The 20,222-nt window shown below is 46.6% G+C and overlaps 1 protein-coding gene across 1 annotated transcript in view; it reads right to left on the reverse strand.

Moving 5' to 3' along the window:
• CACNA1D (calcium voltage-gated channel subunit alpha1 D) overlaps positions 1-20,222 on the reverse strand; it is a 301,466-nt gene that overhangs the window by 101,863 nt on the left and 179,381 nt on the right. Inside the window, 1 exon segment of the mRNA XM_059663279.1 lies at positions 1,962-2,131. Coding sequence (XP_059519262.1) covers positions 1,962-2,131 — 170 coding nt within the window.

The following is a 20,222-nucleotide window of genomic DNA, read 5'->3' on the forward strand; positions in this document are numbered from 1 at the left end:
CGCCTCGCTCGGCTCCCTACAGGACACGCCTAAGAGAGCAAAGAAAGGCACTCTGCTGAGAAGAAGGAAGGGTGCCTTCAGCATTTTACACACAAGATGCTAGGGGCTGGGCTTAGGAGAAGGGGGCAGCAGCAGCGCTGGGGTTTGGGAACGAAGAGGGAAAGAGCACGGCAGGCACTCCCCAAGCTGCACACAAGTTGCCCGCCACACTGCAGGTGGGAAGGCTCTGGGGACTCAGGCTGGCTCTCACATCTGGGAGTGCTGTGCCGAGGACATGCAGACACTCTTATACCCAATCACCTAGAGGACACCACCGAGCTTGGAACTTAAACTTCTGCTTATAAACTCTGATCTCAAATTTGGCAAGCACAGTCAGCACTAGAAATCCCCCTGCAATTTCCTAATCCTTAGGTGGTGAACACCAGGCTCTTCCTTGAGGAGCAGTGGGTGAGACCTGGAGGAAGAAGGGAGGGGGAGGAGAGGAGAGCATCCTGCACTCCATGGTTCCCCCATTGGCACACAGGACTCAAGCGATCATTTGCATCCATGACAGCAGGAAACCCTCACTCCCTGTGGCATCACAGCCTCAGAGTGCTGGGCTAGAAGTTACAGAATGCCATCTCATCCAAGAAAAGAATCCCCTCCAGCATGGCCCTCAGCCCCCACACTGCACTGCCTACAGAAGCAGTACAGATTGGCCCATTCTCCCTGCTTCATGTCTCCCTGACCTGCACACCCTCTGGGTTCCAGCCAAACCAATAGCCCATCGCTTCCTCAAGCCTTAGTTTGCCCACCTCGATGTCCTCCTCATGCCATTGCCATGGCTCAGAATGTTTCCTGACACTGAGCTGTGACATATCTCAGATCTGACCTTCAAGGCCCAGGTCCAGTGCCTCCACAGCTCTCTCCTACAGCCAGCCCTTCGTCCTCTCAGCCCCCAGCACACCGCCTGCTTCCCTTCCGACCTGTGTCTCTGTCTCCTTGCTGCACTGTGTGTGTGCAGGCATGGCCTTCCGCAGAAGGAGCACACAGCCTCTCCATCTCAGGAGTCCTCCCGGCATCAGCACCGGCCCTGCTGAATGAAGGAACGACTGCATGACGTCTGAGGGGCTCCGCTCACTGGAGCTCCCTCGGCCGTCTTCTGAGAGGTAGTGCCTAGCTTGGTCTCCCAGGCCTCTCGATGGACACACACCTCTGCAATAGGTTGTCGGTCTTTCCTACCAACTATTCTAGATCGGAAACAAATCACAAACATCTTAGTCAAATCCACTGCTAAATGTCAGCACCCACTTTACCCGAGGCACGGGTGGCCCCAGGAGAGGAAGAGCACGCCATAGACACTATGTCTATGGTCTTGATTGACATTGACAGTGAATTCCGGTGGTCGACTGAGCACTGGGCCTTGTTACTGCAGGAAGTACTGGGGGTGCCTGGTGTCCATGTGGGGACCCAGAGGGGTGGGCTCCTCAGCAGCCACACTGGCTCACATGCCTCCTAACGCTGCCCAGAACTGGCTTCTTCCCAGCCCCGAATGGGCCAAGCATTTGGCTTCCCCTGGCTGGCACAGGTGGGAGCTGCTTCAGGCAACAGAGGGGCAGAGAGGGCCCCTGCTCTCCAAGTTCCGATAACACTGCTCACTAAGGGGAGGAACCACAGCTTTGTCTCCTGTGATGCAGGTGAATGGGCTCTTCCCACACCTGGTCCCGCTCCGAGGGGCTCACTGAATCCCTCAGGCGATGGGTGAGTCTGTCTGACCCTCTGCCACGTGACCAGAAACAACTCTAAAATCCACCTCTCGGCAGAAATTCAGAGGCAGGTACTGTGCTCTCGGACGTGCAGGAAGAGGGAACCGATGGCTGAGGGGCCCTGGGTCTCAGGCCGGGTCAGGGGGCAGGAATGCCTGCTGCCGGGCAGCTCTGCATCGCACACGCACTGGTCAGGAGTGGGAAGGCGCTACATACTATTTCGCTTGCTTTCCTCTCCTCCTTCCTCCTCATTCTCGGGATCAATGTCTTCCGCCTGGGTGATCCAATCCAAGTAGCCCTTCAGGTCCTCTTCCAGCTGCTGCTTCTCCCGCAGTTTCTGGAAATCGCCCCGGGCCTTCGCCTTCTCCCTTTCTTTTGAGAATTCTCTGAGGGGGGCAAGAGAAGAAGCACATGTCAGGACCCCGCGGGGACCCGCAGCCTGAGCCGTCTGCCCTGCGGCACCAGGGCTCGTGGCAGGACACACGGCACGAGTGCAGCCACACGCGCACAGCAACAGGGCCACAGACGTGGACAGACAGGGCAGTGGCTTCCCAAGCAAGACTGTGAGTGTGAGAGCTGCAGAGACCACCCCACACACATGCACCCGCTCCTAGCAAACAAACTCCCTCCAGGATTCCAGAGATTCCCAAGGAGCCTGGGCCAAAAGCACCATGTGCCGTCAGGGCAGGCCTGACACCTCCCACCCCAGGGGCCTGACTCAGAGCTCAGAGGTGCCCCCTCCCCGCCACCCCCCTTCCCGCCCCGCCCTGTCAGCCTCCTCAGACAGCAGTCATCGCACTTCAAAGAGAAAGGACCTGGGTGGCCAAGGTGCGGTCAGAGAGAGCACCAGGTCAGTGTTTCTGCAATAGTTCCAGAACATTCCTAATGTGTGCGCCCGTCCCATACAAGAGCCCTGAGAGGCGGAGCGGTCCGGGCTCCCTCCCACCACCCACAGGTTCCGGAGAGCAGTGGACAGACTCAGGGGAGACCCGCCTCAGCCCCGGTCCCCCATCCCAGCCAGGAAACGGAGCACTGGTGAGGCACCACTCTTTGCTTAACCCCGCTGCTTGCCATGATCTGCCCCCAAGTCTTCCTGCTGGAGGTGAGAGGCAGTGCGGTCTGCTGCCCGTCTAGAGGAGCACCTGCCCTGGAAAGGCTTGGCGGATGTGTCCATGTTCCCAACTGGCCGCCTTCACTCCGCCTTCGTGTCTGTACTCCTACATCTATGCGCACACACAGAACCCCGCATTGCTCAGCAAGTCTGGGAGTCAGGCGGACGATTGCCCACTCTCATATACAAGGAACCATCTGCCTTTCCAGCTGGGAATTGTTCCAGGAGCCAAGTTATGTGAGTTGCGGATTAATAAGTATCATGAAAAAGCTGCTAAGAAAGATGAGGTTCCAGGCAGCGCAGCGTCTGCACACAGACCCCTGGGTTCCGACCGAGGTCACATCTGCCTGCCTCCCAATCCAAAGCCAGCACATCTCCCTTTCAGGGGCCTCATTAACCCACCCCAATGACAAAGGGAAACGACCTGCTTACAGAAAGCCAACCCCATTCTCTATCCTCGCCCCCCCTCTCCACTCTGGGCTGTCGAGGGCTGAACAGATATGTGAACAGCCAGTGACGCCGGTACTTAAGATAAGTAACTGGCATCCTTGCCACGGCTTCACCCTCTGCCCAGTTTGAAAGGACACACTCATTGCTCATCACCCACTCTTCTGATGCTCCAGAACCTCTGTCTGGCTCTGTGAGGGCTGGTCCGTCCCCATGGTCACCCTCAGGGGAGCGAGGAGGTCAGGACTGTGCTGCCTCCTGGGCCCGGATCCCAGAGGAGCGCCCTCCAGGGGCCAGCAGGGGAGCAAAGGTGGTGAAGACCCTGAGATGTTGTCTGCACTCCCCGCTCAGGGGCCTCTCCTCCCGGGGGAGAATACCTTGTGTCTCAGAAAAGAAGGTGCAAACCATACCCTGAGAAAGGACCCGAGAGGGCCCAGGTGTGGTCAGAGAGATACAGACGTGCGGAGCTCGGTCCTGAGTAGATTCACCAAATTCATGTGAACTTCGGAAAAACCGCGCCCAATCTGGAATCACATCCCTGAACAGAGGAGGCCCTGGAGCGTCATGTGTCAACATGAAAACGTATTATGTAATGTTTCCTTAAGCATGCGGGCCTTCAAACCCGTTGTTACCCAGAGCATCCAAGTACAGATCTCTGGGCATGTTCTGGTTCTGAACTTAGAGCACTAAGCGTGCATGATTACATACAAACATCATATTCTTATTTCAGTTACATATCCAACCTGAGTTCTTGAAAAAAAAAAAAATGACCAAGATAGTGAAAGAGTTATCCTGGATCTCTTACCCTTTGAGGCAGCATGGAAGGACCTGGAGAGTATTATACTAAGTGAAATAAGCCAGTCAGAGAAAGAGAAATACCACATGATCTCACTCATATGTGGAATCCAATGAACAAAATAGATCCAGAGACACAGAAGCATGGAACAGACTGGCAAATCTCAGAGGGAAGGTGGGGGTGGGGAGGTGGATGGGGAGAGAATAACTGGGGAACTTATATGCATATATCCATAGCCCAAGGACATAGACAATAGTGTGGTGAAGGCCTGGGAGACGTGGATGTGGAGTGGAGAGGGTTCATGGGGGGAAAAAAGAGGCAACTCTAATACTTTCAACAATCTTGATAAATTAAAAAAAACAAACAGTTACCCTAAAATGTAAGGGAGGTTTGCTTTAATATCATATTTTATGAAGTTTTCTTGCATTAGGAATACAGAAACCCCTCTCTAACAAGCTGCATCGCTGTTGCCCATTTTTGGTTGTTGGGGCGTGGAAAAGCATGCATGAGTAAATTTACTATGACTAAAATTCCTGAGAATGAAAAAGACTGCCAGGTCCTGGCTTATGGCCCCTTTATTTTAAGTAATAATAGTCACTGTTACAAAAGTTCATATAACAAAACGTTCACAGTTCTGAAGGGCCGAATACTTAGCAGGCATTAACTTTCACTGATCTGGACAGAACTAAGATGTTCTGGGCATGAACCTCCCCCTGCCGGCTATGAGGCAGGTGGAGGAGGAGGTGCGGGAATGAACCGGCTGCCCCCTCAGTCCTCCCAGACCACACCAGGCGCTGTGTCTGAAGGCCCGGATGGAGAGCCAGCTCGTCCGCTTTTCTTTTCTGAGCTTCAGTCTCCTCACGTGCAAAGCAGACACAAGACCTGCTCTCCTGTTTCATAAGGATTAAATAAGACATTCAATGAGATGATTCTGTGGCACTCACAAAACCGTGTACAAATGTGGAGTTCAAATGTATACTATTTAGTTGTGGAATCTGGGCCTAAAAGAGGCAATTGGAGGAGCTCTTTCAAATACCAAAGGGAGGGAAACTGCCAACAGCTCTGCCTGGGCTCTAAGCCATATGACCCTTGCAGAACTGAGAAGCACGAAAGGACACATAAGATCCAGGGCTCAGAGGACGTGGAGGAGCCCCTAGGTGCCCGTCCACCCTGTACTGCCCTCACTCAGTGGAAATAACTCAGCCCCATCACAACAGACCTGCCATTCCAAAGTCTCACCTGATTCCCGGGACTTCTGTCTGAACCTCACACAAAAGTTTTCCCTTCTGTGTAAGAATGCGTCGTTTTAGAAGCCTATTACTAAGGGATAAAATAACAGTGACTATTACAAAAGTTGATCTGACAAAGCTACTGGTAGAACCATCAGATTTTTACAAGTGACTAGAGATCTGACAACACACGTGTGATAGAAGCCTACTTGTTCCAGATCCGAATTCTGTTTATGGTGCAATCCAATGAAGAAAGATATAAGAGGGGCTGGACCCAAAAGCACACAGCGTGCTACCCTTGGCATACAAGACAGAGGAAATACGGAAACATGCATATGTTACTACGGGATGTTTCTGAGGATAAAGCAGAAAATAAGGGACAGGGACAAATGGAGTAGAGGGGACAAAGTAGGAGTGGCAGTTCTAAGTATAGCTGTTGTTTTTATAGTTTTGACTTTTAGAATCATGTTAATGTTATATACGTTAAAATGTTTTGAACAGGTATGAGATGGAGGGAAAATACCCCTAAAGCAGAAGCAAATTAAGAGACAAATGCATCTGCCCTAGCTGGTTTGGCTCAGTGGATAGAGCGCCAGCCTGCGGACTGAAGGGTCTCGGGTTCGATTCCAGTCAAGGGCACATGCCTGGGTTGTGGGCTCGATCCCCAGTAGGGGGCGTGGAGGAGACAGCCAATCAGTGATTCTCTCTCATCATTGATGTCTCTCTCTCTCTCCCTCCCTTCCCTTCCTCTCTGAGATCAATAAAAATATTTATAAAAAGGCAAATGTATCTGATTGTATTTCAAATGAAACCATAGCCACACTGAGGGAGAAAGACAAAAGTAATCAAGTAGCTTATGATCATTTGACTGGCACTCAGTCTCGGGCAGGGCCAGGGTGAGGGAAGAACTGTAAGTGCTGAACTCCTTTTAGGATGTTTGCTGGGTTGGGGAAGCAATATGGTCACAACAATGCTGACGTTATTTCAGATGCATTACAGGACCTGACAAATGAATACGTGTGTTAATGTGGTTGGGAGCCAGGGTTCTCACTGTGGAAGGAGGGATACAGAAATGTGGGAGAGAACCCTCCGGGATGGACTGGAACTGGAGGTATTGGTGTGAATTGATGGTCTCTAAATATAAAGGATGCATTTGTGTATGCAAATGCACATATTTCCTCTGTCTATTGAAAGGACCTAGAACCAAAGATATCCAGTAGTATGAGCACAACGGGCACCCAGATCTTGGTCTCTAATACCATTTCCCATGAAAAGGAATCAGTAGTCTTTGGTGAAACGGCTGATTCAGGGGCAGGATAGGCACAACACAAAACAAGTAAAGAAGGTCTTTTAAAAAACACACCCGAATAAGCAAATAAAAACATGATGAGGGCATGCCATAAGGATACAGGAGCCAAAGCAGTGCCTCTCACTGGCCAAATCTGTGATTGTTTTCCCCCCAAAAGTTATTAACTAAGGGTAGTAATGAATTATAAAATATTTTTGAAAATCAGTCCATGCTCTTATAGATGGCAAATAAAAAGCACACGAGATAAATCACTAATAAGTGAATTCAAATAAAGGATAGATGTGCTATTCTTATAGCTGTTCACTGTGCTATTATAACATTTCTGTAGTCTGAAACACAACACAATTTTAAGGGTTTGGAAACTGTAACCATGGTAAACAAATGCAAATTTGCATTTTATGTATTCATTTCCGCTCACCAGCCAGATGGCAGGCTCCTTGCAGGAATGGACAATGTTGTCCATTTCTTAGGTTTTTCTTTCCATGTCTCCAGCTCCCCCAGGCGCCCCCCCCCCGCTTTAAGTAGCCATGCAGGAAGTCTGGGTACAAAACAAATGCACACAACAGAACAAGCCTATCCTTGCGAGGCCAGAATGCATCAGGACAGCCAGCCCACAGCTCTGAGATCTCCCAGGAGCATGAAATGAGTGTGACTGAGCCAGACATGCCGTCTGGAGCAGCCTCCGCCACCAGCCTGCCATTCTCTCTTATCATTTACAGGCCTCACGGGGCAGTGGATTGGCTGTCTCCAGGTTGTTAGAGAATCTTCCCTCCAGGTCCATGTACTTAGGAAGGAGCAATTTCTCAGGGAGGACTCTCCCTGCCAGCTGGATGACTACCAAGCGCCTTATGGGGCCGGTCCGCCCACACCTCGTCCACTGAAGCGCCTGACAAAGTCGGGGCCAGAGCATGTCATCGGCTTTGCTTCCCTCTTGGCTTCTGGTTTCTACTGCAGACCTGACTTCATCCTGGTGCTGTCCTGCTCAGGATGTCTCGTGGCTCCTCCCCGCCGCCCTCAAGAATCAAGGTCAAATGCTTCAGGCTGGCACGCGGCCGTCTAGCCTTCTCCCACAGGACATGCCAGCTTGCTTTCCCCTTCCTGTAAACGTACACCTTGTATTTTGGCTTCACTCTTCTCGATTCCTCAACGCTCTGAGCCTCCGTCCACAGAATGCCATCCACCTGAACAGCCGTCTTCCATCTTTAATTCCAGCTCATCTTCCAAAACCCAGCTTTCTGTGGCTACCCCATCCGGAGTCCTGCCCCCCGCGAATCACCAGGGCACTCTGCTCACCGAACGCCAAGACACAGATAGGTGTGTGTGCCCTTTCCCCGCTGGCCTCCACGGTGTGATATCCAGAGCAGAGCCCAGCACGATGCCTCACCCCCACCCTCCCTGGAGAGTGCCCGCTGTGAGGGAGGGGCCGTTCTTACCCTCATGGTACAGACACAGAGGAAACTGAGGCTCTGGGAGGCTGGTCACACCATCCCGTCTAGCTCCTGAATGACCCTCCTAAGGACTTCAACACGGGCACATCGGAGGCAGAGGAAGGAGAGGGCAGAGTATGAAGGGATGAGTTTCAAAAATAGGCCTTAAATCCCAAACTAAGATATTGGGGTTGCTTCCCTGTAGGCAATGGGGAACCAACAGAAGTTTGGCAGGAGAGAGTCCTTATCAGCTTTGTTTTGCGGGAGTTGCTTGGGAAGATGAGATCAGAATAAGGAGATAACGGTGGTGAGGAGGCCAGAAGGCATTCAGTAAACAATGAGTGAGATTGCGCAGATTCAACGTCAATAAAAATGCAAGGTGACAGTAACATGGTTCTGATAAAATTCCCATCTTTCTTACACTATAATTCGGAGAAGCCCCTGGGAGGCCTGCCACTGCTGACCCCCAAACACCCCCACTCTCTGGGCAGTTTCACCTCCACCCCTTTTTGTGCTGGTGCCAAGGTCTGGCACCCCCCGTGCTGTCACCCCAGTTAACACGGACCTTCCTGCAGGGCTGGAGGGTGCCCACCTGCCATGCAGACATCCCTTGCCTACCTGCTCAGGAAAGAAAGTGGGGTAGGCGGGGAGGCAGAGGAAGGGCAGGAGGCACGGGAGATCAGATGGAGAAGAGAAGGGCCCTGAGACACGCCCACCTGAGCCCACCGCCACCTCAGACAGTCCTTCACGAGAGGCTGCGCCAGCCCTGGGCCCCACCCGTCAACCCACGGCAGCCACAGCAGGATCTGGGCCTTCGCTGCTGGGGGCTGACCTGGTTTCCTGCGGGAGAGCCATCTGGGCCACGGCCCCTCACTCTAGTAATAACAGAAACGAACCTCTCGTGTATTTCAGCCTTTATCTGGAGCCCTCAACCCGTCTTTGCATGCACTGTCCCACAGGCCCCTCGCAACCTCGGTGTGGCACAAGCAGGAGGATTTTCTCTCCGTCTCACAAAGACCAAGACTGGGGTTCCACCAGGTACTGCGCTGGCCCCACGTATGCGCCCCGCACACAGGGACCCCGGGGCTCCTAACCATTGCTCTTTCCATGGGATGCCAACTCCACTGTCTCCTGGCTCAGGAGATGCACAGAGTGGACACTATTGGTCAGGATCAGGAAGAGAGGGCGGGGCGGAATGCACTGCTTACCCCACATCCCATCTTCTTCCACAGCCCAACACAGGCTCAGAGAAAGGTGACAGCATCCTCTCTGCTCATCTCCCCATGAGACACCACCCGGGAAAGACTCTCTGTGCCTGGACCCAGCCAGCCTTCCTCCTTGGGTGCCCCTATCCACTCCCAAGGGCTGGGCACATGCAGAGAACTCCCCAAACCCTGACATTGCCCGAATTTCCGGGCTCTGACATCCTGCTCTCTGGGAGCCCTGGCTCATCAGCTCTGCTGGGGAGAGCACCGAGCCTGAAGCCAGCCACTGCACTCAAAGGCAGTGCAGGGCCACGGATGCCACAGATGCCGAAGGATGACCCACTGTTTGCTCTGGAATGTGTTAGTTCTCGGATGCCCCATAAAATAAAGGGGCCACTGGAAATCATGTTGATTTAGAGATAGTGCTTTTTTCTTGGATTGCAATGCTCTTTGTTCTAACCCGACTCACACAAATAAAATTTAGAGAAATTAAATACTTTGAAATATATACACACGCAGAAAACAAACACAAACAAGCATAAAACCTAAAGTGAACAAGGCCAACAGAATCACTAGGTCCCAGATTTCAGGCAAAACAGAGGAATCAGAAATTCACCCCCCTCCTCCCACCAAAAAAGAAAACAACAAAAAAAGGCAGCATTTATAAAAAGGTAAAAAGTAGGGGGGAGTTGAAGAGTAACCCACTAATTTTTTATCATTAGAGGCCAGTCTTCTTTAGACCTAAATTATTTCCTCTACACAGACATAAAGAAAAGAAAACAGATGAAAAAGTAGTTTGGTTCAAAAAATATTTTCATATTTAAACCTAATATTTTTGGAAAGCATGTAAGTTCAGTTTCTGTTCAAGAAACTATGTGTTTTTAAAAATCAACAATAACGTGTGATGTTTCACAATAAAAATAAATTTAAATTAGTGGCACTGATTCAGTTCAAAGGTCATCCAAATCATTGGCTTTGCTCCAGTTTTCCCTCAATCAACCACAAAAAGCCAAGATTAGCCAAAGTATGTTCTTGTTCTCTCTACATAAGACAAACAGGCCAGGATGGGGGCAGTGGCCTTGGGATACAGCTCTCCATCAACAAGATCCTCTCCTTTGCAGGGAAGATCCAGGGAGGGGCAGAGCGCTAACTTGGGAGAGCATCCTTCAAGGGCAAGCTAGGCATTGGCCGCCAAGTAGAGGGGAGTCACTGGCTGGCAAAAGGGACAAGAGAAAATGAAGGACCCTTGTTTACACAGTAAATATGTTAAGGAGCATTTTTAACAATCTTATTTCTAATCATCAGAACATAGAATAACTAATTCTTTGGGAACTCATTACTGAACTAAACCCCATGGTGCATCCTTTCATGAAGATTCGGTGCCTCCTACTTTGTCGGTTTGGGTGTCCTGAGCTTTTCTCAAAACAACCCTCTCCCTTGTATGTCCTTGACTGCGTTTGTTGACATACAAGTCTCTGAAGATACATTAAATAGCGAACAGTTTCCATCTTTGGGGAAGATGAGCCATTTTCAAAGTAGGTGACTCCTAGATTTTAATGACTAGGTTGAGTTGTCCGCTGCAAACAGCAGATGAGCGGGCTGGGTGCACGTGGCACTTACCCTATGCCACAGGAATGGGGATGGGGATGGAGTGAACAAATGCACCAGCTGTCTGGTGCTCGTTGACCGCCCCTGGTCCTTTCGGACCACTTGTCCTCGCACTCTGTACCCCTGCCGCCCTGAAGTTCACTCATTCTCTCAGAGCTCTCTTGTATCTCTAGGCCACTGTGTCATTCCCTAAGCCTCAATTGCCCTTCAATGACCCCACTTGTCTGGGTCGGCCTATAAGGACATTTCTCCAATGTCCTTACTAGTAAGAGTCTCCTAGATAAGAGTCTCACTTGTGTAGAATTCATTTCATAGCCCTGCTATTGTTAGTTAATTTTCTCTTTACCACACTAGACTGGAAGGTCTGTGAAGGAGGGGCTGGGTCTGTCTTATCTTTGTATATTGGTTCCTTATCACAAAACCTGGCTATTAGTAGTTGCTGGATAAGAATAGGCTAAGTAAGTTTAACAGATAGAACCATAGGCTCATGGTCATGTCAGAGACATGGTCAGGATGCTCTGCGTTACATGTATTGGATCACAAATGCCCATGTAACTTTCTATCGCCTAAAATTGTCACTAAGAAACAAAAAGAAAGACAGCCAGAATCCTGTATAAGTCTAAAAAAGTCATGCATGGGAATCAACTACCTCTTGCTGCTTAGACTGAAGCACACCTTTCCTTTGCCCCGTCTCTTTGTCTGAGGACAGAGGAACGTTCTCTCTTTGAAGACCGGGTTTCCATGGCTACTAAAGACTTTCCAATGCTCCTTCCAGACAATTTCCCCCACTGGTAAGCATCCATGCCAGTTGCATGCTAAAAGTTAGACTTCTTGTTTCATTCTATTTAAAAACACACACACATTTTAAGAGATATTCTTAAAAAAACACATGGGCTCTCTTGCCTGACATTACTTTCTTTGAAAGAACTCATCCATCAATCAAATGAGCCAAGCCAACATCATACTTTTTTCATGATGGACTTCAAACTCTGCTGCTTAAAAAGTCACTTGAGAAGCACACCTCAGTAGACTTGACAGATTCCAGTTTTTAAAGAAAAATAAGGAAAATGTGTACCTGAAGTCTGACTGGGGAGGGGGGCAGAACCATTAAAATTAAACACGTGTGAAGGTACTAGCCACCTCAGGGCATGGCGGACTTGGGCAGCGATGGTTTGCTGTGTGAAGGGCCTGGTGGGTTACACGGCTGGACCTGCCTGTGCAAACATCTGCTGGCTGGGTCTGACTACTGATGAGAAGAAGCTGGACCTGAGCCTACATGTTGGGATGTCCTCAAAGCAATACCTGTAGGAATTTCAGTCCCAATCCCACCCACTGGTCAGGTCAAAGGCAAGTCACCTGGCTAGAGGCCCTGAGAGGAGATGGAGTCTCCCTCCCAGCAGGACTCCCCCTTGAAAGACAGGCCGGGTGGGAAGAGCCCTTGCTGAATCACCAGGCTTAGTTCAGAACAAGGGAACAAGCATCATATTCTAGGGGAGGTGCAGGGATCCAGAGAGATCCACCCCAGGAACAGGATCCCCAAGGACCCCTTGAGCTAGAACGGAACTTGTTCACACCCAGTTTTAAGAGGAAAAAGAGGCCAATTTCTCTGAAGCCTCCACATGCCACTAGTCCACTTTGCTTTGGGTAATTAATTCCAGGCAGAGAAAGAAACCGACAAAGCATGGAGAACAGAACAGCTCAGGAGGTATCAACACATCCCCAGTCTGGTAGATGGGATCCCACAGGGGGCTCCCCCTCACCAGACACAGAAAGAACTTCCAACTGCGGAGACAAGCAGATCGAGAGTTAGCCCCTCCCTTACTAGGATTTTTCTTACTTACTAGCTGTGTGATTTTGAGAAAAAGGATAAACCTCTCTGAGCTTTGCTTTCCTCATCTGTAAAATGGAGGCAAAGCCACTTCATCAAACACCAGTGAAGGGTGAAATAAACAAACTAATGAAGCAGTTGTCCAGTGCCTGGCATATCTCAGCTGCTATCTTAACAATTATAAGCAATAAAACATTCTGTCATACAATCCATAGCCCAGAGTTGCCAATGAAATCCACAGATCACTCCTTCTCAGCCGAGAGGCACTGGCCCAGAACTATCTTCTGCATCAACTCCTTCAGTCCATCTCCACCATGGCCACCCCAGAGCTCTCCTCAGTGTGTGCCACCGTGGGAGGCACCAACTCCTCTGGGCCCAGCTCTCCCCCAACACTTTATTTTCGAACACCTCAACAGCTCCCAGGAATTAAGAAATCCTGCCTCGCTCAGTAGGTGTTCCCAACTATGCACCCATGTTCGGTCCACAGCTCACAGGCCAGCGCCAACGCCCTGCAGCCTCACTGGCCCCAGACACGTGGTGCACCTGCTTTCCTCACACTCTGGGGTATAGAATGTGCCCTCCTTGCTCCCCATCCTTACAAATGTCCATCCTTCAATGCCCAACCTGAGTCTGGCTTCCTCACGGGAGCTCTCTCGACTTTGCCAACCCTCCATTACGCTCCTCGGGCACACTGCTAGGCACAGGTGGTGCTAAAGGACACTCGGCTGAGCGCTGACGAGGGAGGGGCCAGGACTCCGCTGGGGAGGTGATGTGCCATTGCCCATAGATTAGAACCTTCAGCGGCAGCAAAAGCCTCCGGCCCAGAAGCTGAAAAGCCCCGAATGCTTGAAGGCTCCAAGGCTGCCAGCAGGTAACTTAAACCAAGATGTATTTTAAAGCAGAGTTTCAAGGAAATTATCTTTTACCCCTGAATCCAAACTCTTATGACAATCAGACTTAGAGAAATTACGTTAGTGCTCCTAGTGCCACTCTGGGTCCTGGGAAGACGTGGGACTCCACAGAGAAGAGCAGCGAGTGAGTGTTCAGATGGCAAACAAGAAGGCTTTTCAGACCTGCAGGAACCTCCTTCTAGAAGGAGACGCAAGCTGGCCAACGCTGAGCACATCTCACACTGGGAAAGGTCTCTTCACTTTACAAAGTCCCTCCCCATCCACTTCTCTCCTAGGTCCCAGGACAGCTCTGGAAGAAACAACACAGCAGTGGTGCTCTCCAAGTCTAGGGAGAGAAGACCTTGATTGGAGAAGGGAATTACATTGACCGACGTCATGATTCTAGGCATCACAAAGCCAGGACGCTGACCTTGCACTCCTCCAACTACAACACGTCGAAACCAATAACCACAGCAACTAGTGATGCCCTCGGTCAAAGGAACCACCGAAGGCCCGGGCAGCACTCAGGGATGCCAACCACAGCACCGCCGCACCGTCTCTGTAGAGACTGAAGCTTCTGACAACTTCAAGCTGGGTGAGCCTAGAACACTGGGGGCTGGACAACATCACCCCAGACCAAGTGAGCCAGGGTCCCCCTTAGCTGAGGCCTCTCCCCCATCAGTAGACCTCCTACCACTAAGCCTCTGCCCTCTTCACTGAGGACTTCAGCGAATGTCTGCCCAAAGTGCAAGGCATACGTCCAATGCCCAATCCCCCATCACCTAGTGCACCATCGTCCCCTACTTTCTCTGAACTTCCTTGTCATTTACTTACCCCGCTCCCCCCCCCCTGCCCGGGTCACTGGTCAACCCTTCCCTGTGCCCTCTGGAATTGCTGCTCCTGAACCCTTCACTCTTCAAAGGAACCCCATTCTCCTTGTATGGATGGAAGCCTGGGTCACCCTTGAGCTTACTGCTCTGCTGCCCCTGCAGTCCTCAAACCCCACCTACCTCAGGGTCTCAAGGCATAGCTGACGGTCTCCTTGCGTTTCTGTTCATCTTCACATCTAGACCAATATTCCCTCATCCTGTTATAAAGAAGTCCCTGTTTCTTTGAAGATGGTCCCATGGGCTACATGACCTTCTCCCCTTCCTCTGGGTTGTCTTCTCCTGAACTGAAGACTTAGGCCCCTGACTCCCAGCCTTCCTTTCCATCCCAAGTTCTACCACCATTCAGGGGTCTCCAGAAGCCAACCCCTGGCTTTTCAACTCCCTGACATGTTAATCTCCAATGACCTTCTCCTCCAGGCTACTTCAGCCACCCAATTCCACTGTCAAACCCTAAATTCTACCACCCCAAATCACAAATTCAAGATTTCTGCTGACCATCACCTCCTTTCACCCCAGCTGACTTGTTCGACAACTCCCACTATAAATATTGCTAACCTCTTTGGAACCAGTCCAAAAAGGTTAACAATGTGTTTTCTCTCAATCCATTAGCCTCTCCTTCCCTCTTAATCTACATTAGATTTCATGACCCATCAGTGATCCATTCAGTGATGTTCTTGCCAAGACCCTAAACACTCTTCCCTCTTTTTACTGTACACAGAGAGCAAAACTGTCACCCCAGATGAGCTCAGATATTCCTTTTCTATTATCCATGGCTGGGTATGAGCAGTCAAGCATGGCTACAGAAAGTCATACAATGGGACAGACTGCCATCAATATAGATCCGCCATCGCCAATTTCCAAAGGGACCTCAATGCTACCTATCTTCTACCTCGATTCTCTGGCCCGCTCACCCCCTGACTCCCTGTAAGGACTATTTTGAGCCTTCCCCACTCTCTTTAGACATATAACTCTGCCACTTACCCACGCAGCCTCAGCAGTTAACCTTGCCTCCTGCCTCAGAAACACTAGGAAATCAGACAGGAAGACTCCCAGCTTCCCACTACCATACCAAACTTACACCTGCCCCGTTTTCTCTTCCTTTCTTCTCATTAATAAATTGAGTTTTCCAATCCATGAACAACATATACCCTTCCATTTTTGAGGCCTTTAATTTCTTCAGCGACGTTTTTTATAGAAGTGGTCTTGTACATCTTCCACCAGATTTACTCCTAGGATTCTTGCTTTTTTGGGGGGCGGAGAGGTTGTATCCTCAATGTCTCTGTCAAACATTTTGAACAAATGTAATACAGTTGTAATGATCCTTTTTATGTCCTTTTCTGCTGACTCTAACATCTGTTTTTCTGCTTCTTTGCATCTCTAATAACCTTGGATTGAAGCCAGGCATTGTAAGTTTTATCTTGTCGGGTGCTCGAGCTTTCTGTATTCCTATAAATAACCTCATGCTTTGTTCCGGGAGGCAGTTAGGTAACTAGGATCAAACTGTTTGATCCTTTCAGGATTTGCTTTAATGTTTTCTCAGGTCAATCTGGAGCAATGTTCAGTCTGGGACTAATAATTCCTCACCACTGAGGCAAATCCCTTCTGATCCTTATTCTGCCCAATGCCGTGTAAATTATGAGTTTTTCCAGGCTGGCTGGTGAGAACAAGCAATGTTCCTAGCCCTGTATGAGCACTGAACACCATCCTTCCTAATCATTTGGATGCTCTTTCCCCAGCCGTAGGTAGTTTCCTCACATACATGTGCGGAAAAGTACTCCATTCTCAACACTTAAGGGGACCTTCTGCTTATCTCTAGAGTTCTCTCCTCTCCGGCACTCTGTCCTGCACACTCAGCCACCATGGTGTCCACAGACTCTTCATCTCCTCACCTCGGGGAGAAGACGCTGCCTGGGTTCCCCTCAGTATGCCAGGGCCCAGGAACTCTTGCTTAAGCCAGTGAGCTGTGACAGCCACGGAGCTCATTTATTTCGTGTTTCTCAGGGATCGGGATTGTCTGATGTCCGGTGTCTTGAAAACCATTGTTTTATATACTATATTGTCTGTTTTCGGTTTGGTTGTTTCAGGTGGGAGGGTGAATCTGTTATCTGGTATCCTATCATGACTAGAAGCAGAAGTCTCTTTTAATTCTATTTTAAAATCAATTTTATCCAATGTACACAATTTAGGTTTACGGTTTGGCGAATGTTGACACCATGTAAACAACACCGAAGTCAAGATACAGAACATGTATAGTATCTCTCAGCAAGTTCTCTCATTCCCTTTCCCCAACCACTCTCCCTCCCAGCCTGGGAAATCGATGACCTGAGTCTGTACTACAGATTGATCTTGCCTCTACCAGAACTACACTGTATGTTCTCTTTTGTGTCTGGCTTCTTTCCCGCAGCAACCGGTTTTTGAGCTTCATTATATTCATACTTCCATCCTTTTTATTGTTGAGTAATATTCCAATGTCTGAACACAACACAATTTCCTTATCTATTCACCTGTTGAACAGAACACGATTTCATTATCTGTTTACCTGTTGATAGACACTGGATTTTTCCAATTTGGAGCTACTATGAACAAAGCTCTATGAATATTTATATACAAGTCATTTTGTGGACTTAGGTTTTCATTTCCCTTGGGAAAATACCTAGAAATGGAACTGCTGAGCCATTATGGTATGATTACCTTGTTTCTAATCTTAAGAAAAAACATTCAGTCTTTCGTCATTACGTATGATGTTGATTACAGTTAATTTTAATTTTTTGTAGATGGCTTTTTCCAGGTTAAGGAAGTTCTCAGATATTCCTAGCTTGCTTAGAGTTTTCATCATAAATGGAATAGTCTACATTTATCGATATACTACTTTTCTCCTTCATTCTATTAATGTGGTAAATTACATTGTTTGATTTTCCAATAGTGAACCAACCTTGCATTTCTAGTACAAACCCACTTGGTCATGAGGTGTTATTATTCCTTTAATATTGCTAGGTTCAATTTGCTAACATTTGAGAATTTTTGCAACTATATTAAAGAAGGATACTGTTCTTTTCCTAGTAGGGGTGTTAGTTAAGTTTTGCTACTGAGGTTATTCTGGCCTCACAAAATGAGTTGGGACATTTCCCCGCCTCCTCTACTATCTAAAAGAATTTTTTTCTAGAAAAGGTATTATTTATTTCTAAATTGTTTGACAGAGTTCACTTTCACATCATTTTAGGCTACCAATATTCTTTGAGAGGGTCTATGATTCTGAATAACACTTAAAAAGGAAATATAGGGATCTTCAGTCTTTTATTTCTTAAGTTCTGATAAGCTGTTTTTCCCCCAAGAAATTTGCCCATTTCTCCCGTTATTAAATTTATTGTCACAAGACTGTTTATCCTACTCTTGTTATTTTAATGTCTTTAATATCAGTATTGTTCTCTATTTCATTTCTAATACCATTAAAATTTGCTCCTTATTTTGTTATTAGTCTCACTAGAGATTTACCAAGTTTAAGATTTTCAAAGAGTCCACTTGTTTTTGTTGACTTTACCTATTACTTGCATTTTCTATTTTACCCACTTCTGTTCTTCATTTTTTTTTTCTATTTTCCTTGGATTTCATTTGCTCTTGTTTTTATCAGTTCTTAGATGGGAATGTAGATCATTAAATTTAAACCTTTCTTTTTTACTAATATTGGCATTTAAAGGTATAAATTTCCCTCTAAGTGCTGCTTTAGATGGATAATGCAAACTCTGAAATGCTGTATTTTCATTATCATTCAGCTTAAAGTATTTTCTAATTTTTATTGTAATATTTTTCTATGAATTGTAATTTATTTAGAGATGTGTTATTTAATTGCCAAAGATTTGGTGGACTTCTTGATAGCTTATTGTTATTGATTTCTATTTTAAATCTATTGCTGCTAGAAAAACATACTTTGTAAGATGTCAATCATTTGAGATTTAGTGAGACTTTTTTTCTTACAGCCCAGATATGGTCTATCTTGGTCAATGTCCTACTTACTCTTGAATAGAATGTATATTCTGCTGTACTGGGTATAGTGCTTTATAACTATCAATTAGGTCAATTTGGTCAAAGTGTTTAGGTATTATCTATACTTAGCATTAATTTTTCATTTTTTTGCTCTATCAATTATTGAAAGAGGATTATAAAAATTTTTATCTATGTTGATCTCTTAATTTTGACAGCTTTTCCTTCATGTAGTTTCAAACATATTAGGTACAAACACATTTAGCATTGTTGTGTTTTCTTGATGAACTGACCCATTTATGATGATAGAATGTCTCTATCTCTGAGATATCGCTCTCTCTGGAACACTTCTTGTATTATAGCCTATTTTTTATATTTGGTATTAACATATTTATCCCATTCTTTTAGTTTTAATCTGTTATATTTATAAATATTGCATTTTTATTCAGTCTGAAAACTTCTGCCTTTTAATTAAATGTTTTGTACATTTTCACTTAATGAAATTATTGATATGGTTGGGTTTATGACATTTTGTTATTGATTTTTTTATTCAGCCCATATGTTTTTTTATTCCTTTCCTGCAGATAATTGAAAACCATTACTATTTAGGATTCTACTTTATCTCTTCTATTGTCATTTAAGTACCACTTTGTTTTATTTTTTAACCATTTCTCTAGAGATTATCATATGCAGTCTTAATTTATTATGGCCTACCATTAATTTATATTATATTAATTCATGTTATATTATAATGTAAAATTTTACAATAGTAAAGTTCCATTTAGCTCCCTTCTATCTTTTGTCCTATTGTCATAGTTTACTTTTACATGTTCTAGTCCCCATAATACTGTGTTATTACAGTAAGTCCTCACTTAACATTATCAATAGGTTCTTGGAACTGCAGCAAAATGATGTATAACAAAATCAATTTTACCATGGGCTAATTGATATAAACAAGAGTTAAATTCCTACTGCATCTCATCAACATTATAATGAAATGACATTGAACAAAACATTATTTGAGAACCAGCTGTATTTTTACTTTAAAAGATTGTCTTTTAAAAAAGTTAGAAATGAGGAAAATTCTATCTTTACCTTCATGTTTACTATTTTTGGTGTTCCTTATTTTTTGATGTATATTTAAATTTTGACCTGGTATTATTTTCTTTAGTCTGATCCTTTAATACTTCTTGCTGGTGACCAATCATCATGGCTTTTGTCTAAAAATTTCTTTATCGTTTTAAAGAGGTTTGTTTTTTTTTTTTGGGGGGGGTGTTTTGGGTTTTTTTGTTTTGTTTTGTTTTTGCTGAATACAGGATTCTAGTTTTTCTTTCAGCTTTTTAAAGATGCTATTCCAGTGTCCTATGGCTTGCACTATTTCTGAAAATAAGTCCTTAAGTAATATTACTTTCTCCAAGTATGAAACTGTCTTTTCCTGAGTGGTTTGCTATAAAATGCTGTATTTTTAGTTTCAGTCATTTTAATTTTATGTGTTTAGGTGTGCTTCTCTTTGTTTTTTATTGCTTAGGGTTTTTTAAGCTTCATGGATTTGTGAATTAATAGTTTTATGAAAACTATAAATTCACAAATCCATGAAGCTTAACAAACATTTTCAGCCATTTTATCTTTAAAAAAAAAATTGTCTTCTTCCCCAATGTCTCTTTCTTCTACTTTTGGGACTCCAATTTCACTTATCTCAGATTGCTTATTATTATTCTGGTGATCACAAAGTCTTCACTGATTTCCTTCCCTTGAGTTT

This window comes from Myotis daubentonii, chromosome 14 (assembly GCF_963259705.1).
Source record: "Myotis daubentonii chromosome 14, mMyoDau2.1, whole genome shotgun sequence".
NCBI classification, from domain to species: domain Eukaryota; kingdom Metazoa; phylum Chordata; class Mammalia; order Chiroptera; family Vespertilionidae; genus Myotis; species Myotis daubentonii.